The sequence below is a fragment of the Lithobates pipiens genome, unplaced genomic scaffold, assembly GCF_037356315.1.
Source record: "Lithobates pipiens isolate NorthernLeopardFrog02 unplaced genomic scaffold, aLitPip1_a1.2 Scaffold_10, whole genome shotgun sequence".
Taxonomy (NCBI): domain Eukaryota; kingdom Metazoa; phylum Chordata; class Amphibia; order Anura; family Ranidae; genus Lithobates; species Lithobates pipiens.
The window spans coordinates 189211964-189226993 of record NW_027507686.1 but is presented as its reverse complement, the minus strand read 5'-3'; the positions used below and the strand labels follow the sequence as shown (position 1 = coordinate 189226993).

General features: G+C 40.6%; 1 protein-coding gene across 7 annotated transcripts in view; it reads left to right on the top strand.

Annotated features, from left to right (window-relative positions):
* SYT7 (synaptotagmin 7) overlaps positions 1–15030 on the top strand; it is a 564911-nt gene that overhangs the window by 348090 nt on the left and 201791 nt on the right. For 3 of the 7 annotated variants that reach the window (XM_077460750.1, XM_077460749.1, XM_077460753.1), the window contains exon 4: positions 14599–14730. The exons of the other annotated variants lie outside the window; for them this stretch is intronic. In XM_077460750.1, the coding sequence (XP_077316876.1) occupies positions 14599–14730 (132 nt within the window). The remainder of the gene's footprint in view (positions 1–14598; positions 14731–15030) is intronic. 7 annotated transcript variants of the gene reach the window in all.

The window sequence follows — 15030 nt, the reverse complement described above, 5'->3', positions numbered from 1 at the left end:
CTGGGTAAATCCATTCACTGATCTCCTACTACTATACATCCTGCTATTTGCCTTTGAGGTACCAGGCACCCAAGAGGGACAGGAAAATCTGGGACATATGACAAGGGGGTTATTAAATGCATTTTGGTGAACAATTCCCATAGAATGTAACCCAAAAGTGGTATAGGTTTGGTTAGTGAAAAATTCTACTTTCCAGAGTTGTGGCATTCAATAGATCTCTGTTTGTGTTATTATTGTTTGATTTACTTTATGACATAACACAGCATGGCGGATGAGTAGTTGGCATTTTAATTTTTAATCGTTCTAATGTTTTTTTAAAATGATGTTGCCTCAGAAGGGGGGGTAGTCTTATACCGTGAGTATTGCCCAAAACCTATGTTTTCACTTGAAAAATAGGGGGTCGTCTTATACGCCCAGTCGTCTTATACGCCGGCAAATACGGTAGTTGTATTTTGTTCAATAATACCTGTAACAATGTGGAGAGTTTATGGAACACATCAACATTGATATAATAACAAGACCTGTGTGTTAAACATAAGAGATGCTGAAAATAGTATAGAGCATCACTGAACATGTACAAAGCAAGACAGTCATGCATAAGAAAGGGGCCATTAGCCAGATGAGGTACTGGCTGAAAGTTAATACAATATCAAAATAGTGTAGAGCAATACCTATTCATCAGTCACAATTTGAAATAAAAACTGCAAATAATGTAATAACTCAGTGTTCAATCACAAACAAATAGGTGTCCATATAGATAAATTCACAAGTGTGTAAAAAGGCAAAAAATTTCCACATCTAGTAACTGTGTTCCTCCACCACGTGAGACTTGCGGAAAAGTAGTGTGCACAACCAACATATATCACACTCTAGCCCAGGGATCCTCAAACTTTTTAAACATGGGGCCAGTTTACTGTCCCTCAGACACTGCACATATCTTATTTTGAAGTGAAAAAAACAAAACGGGAACAAATACAATATTTAAAATGAAGAATAAATAAAGTTAAATCAACAAACGTACTATTAAGTATTTCGGTGGGAACTATGGGCCTGCTTTTGGCTAATGAGATGGTCAATGTCACAGCCCAATCAGTGCCCGCCTCACCATCAGTGCGAGCCCCCCTCAAAATCATTGCAATCCCCCTCACCATCATTTCAAGCCCCCTCTCACCATCATTGCAAGCCCCCTCTCACCATCATTGCAAGCCCCCCTCACCATCATTGCAAGCCTCCCCTCACTATCATTGCAAAACCAAAAATGTCTCACCAGTCAGTGTGTGTACACATCGGGCATCTCCTGCTGCTGTGTCTCGGCTCACTGTGAAAAGTTTCTGGCGCGCTGTGATAAAAGTCCTGCTCTCCTCCTAGACCAGCTCGTGTGATAGAACACTGCCTCTATCACACTAGCTGGTCTAGGAGGAGGGTGGGACTTTTATCACAGCGCGCCCAAAGTTTTAACAGTGAGCTCTGTGACATAGCAGTCTCCCGCTGTGTTACAACTAGCCCATCCTGAGGCCTGGTCTGTCCAGAATCCGGCCCTGGGTGGGTGGGCCGGATAAATGTCCTCGGCGGGCCACATGTTGCCCACGGGCCACAGTTTGAGGACCCCTGCTCTAGCCTCTCCCTTTACTGATATGACCCCTGTATTACCAGCAGGTCAATACACGCTGTTGACCATAAAAAAGACTGTACACTGTAGGGGACCCTTACTGACAAAGTCCACACCCCTGGATGTAACACAGATTGGGGGAAGAGCCCGGAGCGTGACGTCACCCATGGCCATCTCTCTCTTTGAATGTCAGCATACTGATGTTTTCATGCAATGATAGCTAGCACTGCTGGAGTGCCATCTATGTAAGTGCAATCATTTGTCTTTTTTAATAAATACTATTGATACAGAGAGCACTATTGTTGATTGTGTGTTATGTTCCTGTACAAATTCTGACCATGAGTTTGGAGGCTGGTTTGGCGATATAGGAGATATTGAAGCTGATACATCAGACCTACTGTACAGCCCTAGTTCCCTTAAAGGGAAACAGCGTGTTTTGACCTGCTGGTAATACAGGGGTCATATCAGTAAGGTGAGAGACTAGAGTGCGATATATGTTGGTTGTGCTCACAACTTTTCTACAAGTCTCATGTGGTGGAGGAGCACAGGGTGGAGGAGCACAGTTACTAGATGTGGAAAATGTTGGTGAATTTACACACTCATTAATTCATCTATATGGACACTTATTTGTTTGTGATTGAACACTGAGGTATTACATTTGCAGTTTTTGTTTCAAATTGTGGAGGATGATAATGGGTATTGTGCTACACTATTTTGATATTGTAGTACTATGGGTGAAGCGTGGTGAAATCACTTCTTAAGTGTCAGCAACAATACACAAAATATCAGATTTCACTGTATGGTTAAGTGTTTCACTTATTTATTTTGTTTGCGCTAATTATCCTTTTTGTTTTCCACTAGCTGGAAGTTGTTGGCTTATAAGTTTCCATTTGTCCAGGGAGTCGGTCAGGTTGGCCTTGAGGTACCACTCTGTATACTGGAATGATGTCCTCAGGGCCTGAATTTTGAGCTGTGGTAAAGTACGCTCAATAAATGGACGCCATCACAAGAAACGTTTAGTAGGGGCATAATTCTGTAGTTAGTGTCCAGTTTCTCTCGATAAGCTTTGCCATTTTAAAATAGAAGGTATATTATTTTCAACAAAATAAAAAAAATAAAAAACAACAAAAAGGCTTATCCCTCAAGGACAATAGATTATGTTGATTATTACTTAATACCCCTATGAGCAGCTGTGAATGCTGCTGGTACAAAAACAGCTCCAGTTCACTGAAAATGGAAAAACAAGGACAGAGCCAACTTTTAGGGTAGATTTAAATTAATTCATATAACATTTGCAGCAATGCAACTTGTCTGCAATACAACAATAGTATTTCAGAGAAGTATGTAATTTATGAGATTTGGTTCCAGTCGACAACAGACCTAAACGTCACTCACAGCCACTTGTAGCCCATAACGAATGTAGCACTAATCCCCAAAGGAGCTGCTGGTTATTTTTGGGCTTACCGTTACCTTCTGTTTTCCTTGTGGCACGTCTAGGGGATGTCCCGTGGTAAATATCCCAGTAACTTGAGACTGACAACAGATCCACTTGAATGGATTTTATTTGCAAAACTCAGTCCATTGAACAGTCTTTCAACTTTGGATCAGAGGGTTGGGAAGGAAGTTCAGGTACTCTTAGTGTCAAAGTCAAAAACGTTGAAGAACTTGCTTACTTTGACTGCATCCAGAGAATAGCCATTCTCAGCTGGATGGTCACTCAGGTTGAACAATCCTTCTCTCACAAGGCCTAGCAGCCAACAAGGTGCTTACTCAAGAGCAAGTCTCTGCCACAGACGTTGTTGTAGAACATACAATATAATGTCTCTGCCACAGACGTTGTTGTAGAACATGTAGGAAACTAAGCTTGAGAACACTTGTAGGATTCATGGATCTTTCAGCCTGCTTGGCGATAGCCACAAGACCGGATTCTCTCGGTTACTTCAGCCCTTCCAGGCTCTTGTCAAGAAAACCAACCTGTACGTGGTGTTCTTCTAAAGAGTCCTCCCCTGGAATGCCTGAAGTACTCTGGGTCTCTCCAGAACCGGGGACGGCACCCAACCACCTCAGAATCCTCCTTTAGTTTCCCTGCCTCGGGCTAATCAGCCCCGAGACATCAAAGTCGGGGGGATCCACACCCCAGGCCATAGCTTTCCTGGGGGCTGGTCAGGAGGACCAGGACCATGAAGTCAGCACCTCGTACTGGACCGGAAACCCCGAACCACATGACGTCCGTGCTTAAATAGGGCCACTCCCACTGACCTGGCTCCGAAAGAGAGTAACTTAAGCACCTAACCAGACCATAGTTCCACGCCTGCCGCAACAGTGCCCCCTGTGGTCAGGCTGAACATCTCACAGTCCAGTCAGACTGATGCAGAGGTCCAATTTAGACAAATAAACCCAAACCAAACTGCAGTTTAGGCAAAGTTTAACTTTGAAAAACACATAGCAAGTTCTCTTCAGGAGCCACCGCTACACGAGTTACATAAAAATTGTATTCATTTCAGGAGCTTATATAGTTCTGTCAATTTATATATATATATATATATATATATATATATATATATATATATATATATATATATATATAGCGCATTCACATGAGTGCCCTCGAGAAGCTTAAAATCTAAGGTCCCTAATTGATATTCATACATATACATACTTGGGTAAATTTAGACAGGAGTCAATTAACCTACCAGCATGTCTTTGAAGCATGAAAGGAAACCCACGCAGGCGCATGGAGAACATCCGAACTCCATGCAGATAGGGCCATGGTTGGGATGTAGACCAAAGACACCTGTGCCAACCACCTAGCCACTGTGCTGCTTTTATACCTTTCTAGCTATACTATTAGTTATTTTTTAGGAAACTGACTTTCTGCTTACCATACTATACTGCAGGTTCTGTTAGCCACTTGATGCTGGTTGCCTGAGAGTTAATGTTTACAAGATGATTCTTTTTATTATCACTACAGAGATAGTGCGAGCTATTGCTGACACAAGCCTTTTATTTATTCTCCTGTATGCATTTGTTTTGCCACTAGCACAATTATGTATGGTTATTTTGAGTAGAAGGCTGCCCTCAGACACAGCAGATCAGCAATGTTTAATATCAATATTAATTGCTCTTGAGAATCCCAACCAGCTGCAGTGCACATAAGTATACATCTGCAGCTGATGGAACAAATTTGGCCAAGCAACAGTTAACAAGCATGCTCTAATTTAGTCATGCATCCTACTCTACCCGTGCCATCCACACAATGCTGCAAAGAGGAGTTAAACATGGTGATTAGGGGCTAATGATTTCCTGTGAGTGGTCTGTGAGCCTCTCATCACACATCTGAGGGTATAGTTATAAGGACCCGCTACATAGATGCAAAGCATCTCACTGGCACTGAGAGAATCGCTGTGTTTCTCCATGGCGCTTAACACTGGCATTTCAAGGTAATTATGTGCATACCTTCCTAGGCCTCTATCCTTTCTTGTGCTTATATGGAAGAAAAGAAAAGCTTTTTGTATTTAGTTAGACTTTATTTTGGGTCCTAATGTAATAGGTACAGAGGTAATGTTATATATTTATGGCCAGGGTAGTAGTCTTTGCCAACAAAAATGTTCATGCTTTTCTTATTTTATAGAATTTTTCCTACACTTTAAAGATGATTTTTCTTAATAGTTTGACATTTTGTTATACACCCATTTTCTCCTTCAGATAGAACACCAGTCACATATGTGCAGATTGTGTGTAATCTGTTTCTTGTAACCTGGCTGTCATTCAGTGTAGGATGGGTTGACTCTGCAGGGCCCTTAATTTGCTCATTATAGATTATGTGACACTTTTATTTCCAGCAGCAGGTTTGAATAGAACTCTATAGAAGACAGAAACCAAGGGTCTTGCTGGCTCATAAGAATCGTTCAACCTGTGAACCAGAGTCTGTTGGAATGAGAAGTATTGACCTTTCAAGATAATGGTATGGCAGGCACAACATTGTTGATTGTGACTTGTTCTGTAGGGGGTATGGCATACAAAAATTACTTTAATCACATTATTATCATACATGTGTACAGTACTCATAACATAACAAATTCATTGTTAATGGACAGTAGAAACAGAATAAATTAGTGATACACAATATAATGTGACGCAGAATCTGAAATCATTAGCACTTTTGCTTGCTTATTGATCCCCAACTGTGGAGCACTTTATTGTCTTGTGCTTTCAGTTACCTTTTTATATACATTTTTTTTTTATCACATTGTACTGAGTGTTTTTGTGATATCATATTTCAAATAGAAATGTCTGAGCCATGCACATAGTCCTTTGCTTTGGGCGGGTATATATCTTATTGTATGTATCACAATCACCAAAATTCCCATATGCACACTGGAGTCAGGTTAAGCAAAAACTATTATACTGCGTAAACACAACCTTTTTTTTCCGTCAGAATAAACTCAACTTGATGGTTTTTCTGACGGAGTTCCGATGGAGTTTCACTGAAACTGACTTGCCTACACACGATCACACCAAAGTCTGATCGTTTAGAACATGGTGACGTACAACATGTACGACGGGACTAGAAAAAGGAAGTTCAATAGCCAGTAACCATAAGCTGCCCATGCGCCGCTTTTGGACCGTCGGAACAGCATACAGACGAACGGTTTTCCCGATAGTAATTGATTCTTTAAGAAAGATTTAAAACATGTTCTATTTCTAGGTCCATCAGAATTTTGGAAAAAAAAAACTCTGCTGAAGCCCACACACGATCGGAATATCAGATTAAATGATTCTGTCTGACTTTTTTTGACAGAAAGTCTGACCGTGTGTACACGACATAAATCTACCAGTATGGTGTTGTTCTGTGGGAAGAAACTGGAGCATTCATATAAAGGTCACACAATTATGAAATACATACATACACGTCATGCAACTAGTGTCCAAGTGGACTTATAATGCAGGACCCCAAAACTACAAAGCAGCAATATCAACTACTAAGCCAGCATGTTGCAAAAATAAGCTCTGTTTATAGCTTTATGCTGACATATTTCTTGATAGTTCTGCAAGCTATGAACCACCAAATGTAATAGCGTTTTCATGGATAGGAGTGCTTCCTCATCTTGTCAAAGCCTAATATGATTATTTTAAAGCTTTCCCAACAAATAGGGTGATTATTTGGATGCCAGAATGCCCAAGTTTTAAAGGCTTTGAACGTTTATATGTTCAAAGTTTTATGCTCAACATAACTTCTGACCATGTTGATAGCAGTTTGGAGTAACAGCCTAGTCACTAGGCAGTATATCAGCAATCCACATCCTCTCGTTGGATTGTAGATCGTGTGTTTATCAAGTTGTTTTTTGGGTACTAACAGGCAATGTGCTTTTGGCTTACAACATCAAGAGTTAAATTGCGGACACATGGAATTTCTGCACATGGGAAGAGACACCAGATTGATGCAAAAAGAAATATCCTTGTATTAGCTTGAGAAGAGATCAGTCAGTGTCAGACTCACCACAGAACATTAATAGACTGATTGAATCCTGGGGACGTGGGCATATTTTTATAGACATTTTAGTTAAAAGAGTTTCCATGGACTGCAAGGTTCCAGTTATTCTTACCAGTCAGACAAAGATTGCATAGCAGACACCACTGTGTCCTATTTCTTTGAAAATATCCACATATGCGTGTCATACTGTCAGCTGGACCGCACAGATATTCTATAAAAGAGTTGTGTAAATACCTATCTTTCTTTTCTGTTAATGCAATTGGCAGAGGAAACTGTATGGGCTTATGCAAGTAACACTGCCAATTTCACTCAGATTTTGCAGCATTAGATTTTCAGTGTATCAAAAACAGAAAACTAGATTTTATTCTGACGTGGCTCATGAACAGGGCCCTGGACATGGTGATCAAAGGGGGACATAGATACCTTTATGTGGAATCAGAATTATGTTTGATTTGAACTCATTGAATTGACTTCAAAGCCTTGGAAAGCCTGATCCTAACAGAACTGGCAGACATGAATAAAGTGGGTCTCCAGTCATATATAATCAGTTCTAGAGCCAGATACAGAGTGAGTAACACCTGTAGATTCATCAGAGCAAGGATCCTTCTGACAACACTCAACAGACTTTCCTGTGATGGCCTGCTGATAAACCATAGGAACAGAGGCTAAAAAGATTGTAGACAAGGTCCCTTTACCCGCATAAGTTAGAGGTCAATTGGATCAGTAATATTATTATTATTATTATTATTATTATTATTATTATTATAATAATACACGATTTATATAGCACCAACATTTTATGCAGTGCTTTACAATGTAGAGGGGGACAGCACAATTACAGTACAGTTCAATACAGAAGGGACAGGAGGGCCCTGCTCGTAGAGCATGCATTCTAAAAGGGAGGGGGTGGGGGTACAAAATGTAATAGATGCGGGAATGATTTGATGGGGGTTGCTCGGGGACAGTTGTTAGGTGGGTGTAAAATAGGTTTCCCTGAATAAGTGAGTTTTCAGGGATCTCCTAAAGGGGGACAGGTTAGGGGCTGATCAGATATACCGGGGCAGGGAGTTCCAGAGGATGGGAGAGGCTCTGGAGAAGTTCCGAAGGTAAGCATGAGAGGAGGTAACAAGGGAGCTAGAGAGCAGGAGGTGGGGACGATTAGGGTGATATCTACAGATGATTGGGCGATTTTGTAGATGGCCTTGTATGCTGTGATTAGCATTTTGAATTTTATACGGTGGGGTAGGGGCAGCCAGTAAAACAATTGTCAGAGAGGGACAGCAGTCACGGATTGGTTAGTGAGGTATATGAGTCTATTAATAAACAACAATAAACAAAGTGTATTAATAAAAAAAATTTAGTTTTTTGCATGGAGAGCACTGAATGTAATATATATGTATGTAAGCAGGTGCAGTCTGTATTCCTCATTGCAGGTGGCACTCAACTGATGCGGCAATGCAGAAGAGGAAGGAAGTTATGGGGGAACTTGGTTTCTCTATGACTTCCTGCGGTTACAAGAAGACAGCTGTCCGATTGGATGCTGGTGACCCATGTGACTCCAGTGGCCTTCTTGCATCAGGCAGAGTCAATTTAAGACTCTGGCTCCAGGGTTTGGCACGCTTTATGTGAGTGGCTAGCATAAGGACAGGATCTTCGTCTGGCAGGGACAGTGCTTAAAGGTAGGAAAATGTCCCAGATGTGTAGGGACAGTGCAGGGACTACGCCTACTTTTCCTCAGGAAGCCTTCCCTTTGGGTGTGGGTCGGCTGGGCCACATTCTGCTCCTCGTTGCAGACTCTGTCAGCATCTTCGGGCCTGAATACGTTGTGTTGAGACTTTCTACAATATAACTTAGTTGCCTGACTCGGACTCTGTGTGTTTACCACCCGCCCAGCTTCACACACTATAATTACATTTTGCAGATCAGTTCCATTTAGAACTATAATGTTATTGTGTGCATTTTATCATCGTATACTGTATAAGTAATGGGTGTTTTAGTGAATCTGAGGGCAACAGGACAGCCATGGATGACCCAATAGCTGCCTGCTGTATAATGATAGGATACATAATTGCCACTTTGATGTAATGTGATGAGTGAGTTTTCACAGCCTGATCCAGCTGTGATGCTTTGAACTTCATGTTTCCAAATATAATATTGCAAGCACTGTAGTGTTTTCATTTTCCTTTCAATTGTAACCTGCAATAGAGACAAGGACTTCTATTGCTAAGCTCATAACTATATTTTCTGACCACAATATTGACTGTATTGTCTCATATACAGTACAAATACAGTATTTCTAAATTTTACCAGAGACATATGGGCACAAAAAGTGAGACAATAATTGGGGCCCAAGGACACAATGGAGATGTGATGGAACCCTTGTTTATAAAATTTAGCTTGATTAATAATCACTTTCCTAGGGATAGCTGCTTTAGGTCTTGGAGACAATTTAAGTGATTATGATGTAATATAACAGAGGCATTTGGATTTATAAAGAGGCTGTTGAAATACATGCAAAAATGGTTGGCCATTTCAGTTCAGCAGATTTATTCTCCAGTTGGATAGCCATAGATGTAACTGTTCCCACAGCTAGAAAACTGTTGTCAAATATTTATATATGGGCTTGTGAACTCACACTGCTGTAATGACTAAATATGTGCAGTTCTAACCGTGCCAGCCATCATTTGTAGAGTTGCCACTCTATTTCTCCATCTCTCTTGGCAGCACTCCTCTCCATACATCAAAGATTTCCTACTTCTCTGCTGTAATCATCTATAACTATATTGTTGCTTGAAGAATGATAGGTTTTTGGAATAGAAATAGAAATATTAGCATCTGTACAGTCACAAAAGGCAAACAAGAGTTGCAGCTCTGGTGAAAATCACTCCAACATGGGGGTCCACAGACCACAGTGCTATAAATGAATACTTGAATCTTATTTTTTAAAATGGCTTATGCCCAAAGCTCAACATTCAAAATCATTATATTCATTTATACATTGTATTTAAATTATTTCTAGCCTACTCATATTAATCTGAATTAGTTTGTAAACTTGTAAACTTGTGAAGATCTCCACAGAGCCCTTTCACATTGCAGCCAAGGCCATGTCAGCAGTAAAGCGCCGCTACTTTTAGCGGCTCTTAACCGTCGTTTTAGGGGGTGCTTTTTGGCCACTAGCAGGCCATTTTTAGCCCCCATTAGCGGACGAGGAAAGGGTTAATAGCACCCATGTAGCATTCATTTCAATGGGCAGGAGTGGTGGAGGAGTGTTGTATACACCGCTTTTCGACTGCCCCAAAGGCGCTGCTTGCAGGACTTTTTAAACATCCTGCTAGCAGTGATCACAGGGCCCCATTGTGAAAGCAATCATTGGGACTACAGATGAGGAGATACAGGAGCTTTACAGGGGCTATTTTTAGCGCTAAAGCGCCTGAAAAACACCTCCAGTGTGAAAGGGGTCTTACTTCCTTGAATTCTGTGACAAATGTACACGATGCCCTGTGACTAGGCACTGCTATCACACATTTCATAGAGCCTGCCTTCTGAACTACAGAGGTGATGAGAGGTTTCAGGAGGCAGAGTCAATACAGGAAACACAGCTTTCATGCAGCAATATACCATGGAATATGTAATTCTTAGAAATTAAAAATAAACAGCAGAGAGAAAGGATAAGCTGCATGGTCCAGTTCTGATGCTCATGTGCCCATTGTAGGCAATTTTGGCTGTGGGCACAGGTCAGCATGAGCACCCTGACTGGTCTGTGGCTAAGCAGCTCCATATGCAACAAACTGTGATGCACTGTGTATCCTGCACCCTTCTATCGGAACCAGTATTAACATTTTAAGCATTTTGGATCGAACTATACAGGCCAGTCTTCACTTCCCACATGTGTCAGTGAGCCTTGGCTGCCCATGGCCCAGTTTGCCAGTTTTCCATCCTTGGACCACTTTTGGTAAGTCCTGACCACTGCAAACCAAGAGCTGCAGTTCTGACCCAGTCGTTTGGCCATTACAATTTGGCCCTTGTCAAAGTTGCTGACATCAACAGCAATTTCGGGGACAACATGTTTACTTGCTGCCTAATATATCCTACTCACGTTCAAGTGCCATTGTAATGAGATAATCAATGTTATTCACTTTAGGCTTATGCACACTTTAAACGCAAATTCCAGAGGCATCTTGCAGGTTTTATTCTGTGTCAATATTAGCCAGTGTATCCATGCACATATAGGGGTTCATATGTGTTTAGAGGCAGGGGTGTTTAGAGGCAGAAAAAAATAAAACCCTGCTGCCATCGCATCCAGAAGCAGCAGCTAGTTTGTAGAGAAAACACTTAATGTGCCTAAACAGGGGTAAACGCCATTAAAATGCAGGGCACATCAAACACTTGGCATTTAATTTCAATGGCCAGACTAAATTAATATTCTGCCCAATTAAATAAATGACGCTTTAAAAACACATTTGCAAAATTGCTACTTTAGGTGCGTTTTTGACACTACTTTTCTCCTGCCAGGAGAAAGATGTTTAGAAGAGCTGGGCAGATGCCCAGTGTGCATGATTCCATACCTGTCAGTTGTCCTAATGCTATGACTGATTGGTGTATATACAAATGTATTTGCTCCACTTGAAATACAGACAAGCATTTTATTTTTACATTATTACACACCACCGAATCATCAATTGCATTCCTTTTTTTCCAATTATCAGTTCTTTATTGTTTATTGTTTTTGATGCTCTCAAAGTTTTATTTCCTTGTAATAATGAGGTCATCTTCACTCCTCTAATGTATGTAGCCTCTGTGGCAAGCGTACACACTTCAAAGCCATCAGATTACATCAAACATATTTCCTTTTTATAGAATGGAAGGACTAAAGATCAGTTGGTATAACATACATTTTTTGAAGTTGGAGCAAGGATATGCCTTTTTACACTTGGAAACACACGTTTGTCCTTATGGAATTATTTACTTACATTTTACTTGGAACTCCGTACTCAGTAGACCTATGAAATACTTTATTGTTTATTTTAGGAGACCCTAGGATAGTACTTGTAAATTCAATGCATAATTGCATATAACATGGAGCAGAACTACAGGACAGACATACTTTTTTGAAGTATAGTTAGAAAGACTGGACTCAAACACGCAAAAATTATTTTTCCAGTGACCTTTTTTCTTCCAATCCCTAACTACAAACTGCTGAAAATCAGAAAAAAATCTTAGCTATTAGGTGCCAAGGGACTGCTGCAGCTTACAATCAACCAAAATGAAACAGCAATTGCACATGGCATGGGCATATGTAAGCTTAGAGTTGACTTTTATCTTGACTGTAGCACCATGTTTTATATGATATAAGACATGCTAGAACATGGTTAGATTAAAAAATTAGAACAAAGTATGTGAAATACATTACATATTTGACTTAAAACAAATTCACAATTCATATTGGCACACATATTCAGTAAATACTTATATTAATAATTGAATGTACAAACATCAGCAAACCTTATCAGACATGTATACAACACGATACACTATATTATACTATATCATATTTTTTGTTCAACAGGATGAAGCAGGTGCTTCTATACTTTTCCAATGAATGCACCCCATGCAAGAGATTAAACCTGAAAATATTTATTTGTGAAATTATTACCATAAACTAGACAACCCTTTATGCCTCAATGTCAGTTCTTTAACATTTTGCTTCTCCTGTCATTACTGCACTCTAGGTTAGATATTCCCACCATACACCACAGAGATATTGGACTTTGTTAGTGTACCTAAGGGTCAAATGCAACAGTTATTTGCTTTTGACATCAAATTAAACGTTGGATAAACAGCTTTGAACAATGCAATGTCTATCATCTTTAATCTGTGTTCCAAATTTGCCAAACCCCACCCATCAACGGTTATGTTTGTGCGATCTAAACTCACTTTCACTAAGCCGATCCTTTATATTGCCATGAAAAATCTGTTCTGGACATAAAAAACACTCAAATAATTGTGGAAGAGCTATTATTTGTCAACTGTATTAATACAGATACTAGTCCAGCATTCTGTATGCCAATTACACATAGTACGGTTTAAAGACCTCTCTCTGACAATTTGCCAGTTGTGAAAATTCCCCAAACTACCACTATCTTTTGTCCAATATGATGAAGCAGATGCTGCTATACTTTGCCACTAAATGTATCCCATGCGAAAGATTAAAACTGCAAATATTTCTTTGTACAATTGTTCCAACCATATGGTACACGTGAATCATACAAAAGGCTGTCATTTTATCACTGTAAAATAATAAACCATGCTCACGGCATACTCAGAAAGCAATGTATGATCTGGCAACAGGAAAGACACGTCCCCAAATTAAAACTGACCACACCTCAGCTAATAAGCTTCAGTGTGTACCTGGACGTCACAAAGCCGGGAGACAGTAAATATTTCTCCGATAGCGTGTTATCTCTTGGCGCCTGTTCCTGCTTTTCTCAAACTTGATTAATCGCGTGCCTGTTGTATAAATAACAAAGACATCATTGTTTCCTCATCAATGAACTGAATGTAGCTAACCACAAACAAGTAATCACAGAGGAGCCACAATAAAGAGGAAAATTAAAAAGAAGGACAAATGCAGCCAGGCAGAGTTTGATACTATCACACCCAAATCATCTTGTAACACATTAGTCTCTGCGGGTTAAAATCACAGCGTAACACTCGTCTTTTCTGGTAAGCCCTCTGGGTTAGGGGATTTCTAACAACAATCCCTGAGATTACAGGATTTAGCGCTGTATTTAAACAGACAATTTGATGCGGAACACAGGGCGAATCACTAGCCGATTTAGAAATAATTTTCCTGACCAGCCATAATTAAAACACAATCTGTTTCTAGAGCATAAACAAATCCATTGAATGGTTAGGCTGAGCGATGACTTAATAATGAGCAAAAAGGTCAGCTCTTGGCCATCATTTATTTGCAGTGTACCTGACTCAGGCTTCTTATTTATAAAGAGGAGAGGAGACTCTGGCATACATAACGCCCTCCAATGTTGGCACAAATATTCTTATCAGTACCCAAACCCTCTTAATTAAAAGCACCTCTCATCAGCTTTTGAGTGCTGTGACTGTGGCACATATAGAGGGTAATTAATTTGGGTTCATGTAAAGTGAAACGGGAAAACCAAAAGGAGTGGGAAGAGGTGACACTTCTCTGTGACATAATCAATGCTTTCTTTTTCCCTCCCTCTCTTTCAGCTCTCTGGATCTGTGTGCTGCCAACTCAACCTTACTATAATAAACTCTTGCCTCCCTCCTCTCCTCCAGAGAACCTGGATCGGTTAATTAACAGACAATCGCCTTTCTCCTCTTCTCTATGTTTTTCCCTACACTTGCAGGCCACTATGTGACATTAACGCCCTTCCTCCTCGTTCGCTCCATCCCAGGGATTCAGGCTTTTTCTAGTATTTCTTTTTTTGTTTTTTCTCTTTTTCTGCCGATCTAGTGATCTAGACAAAGACTTTTGGAATAACAATGAGAGCACAGCCCACCAGAAATGGAGCTCTTACCCTCCAAAGGAGTTTATCCTAAACATTTCACCTTACGCCCCCTATGGTGACCCAAGGCTGGCCCTCAAGTGAGTCTTTCTATGGTCGTTTGTAGTGAGTATGTACAACTTCCCAACTCCTCTCACACGCCTCCTCCCACCTGCTCCTCTAACCCTCGCTCCACTTCACCCCCATGGGCGGATAAGCCATGGAGACGAGCAACCCCTCCTAGCTTCCACTAACGGACACGCCTCTATTTCTAGCCTCCCCCAGCCTTTCCTCCCTCTCCATTTTAAGGCCAGGAAGGGTTGCCCGTTATAACAGCGTGTGCTCTACATCCGCACTGTGTGGTCTGATTCACTAACACGCCTCTTTCTTCCTGTGGCTGG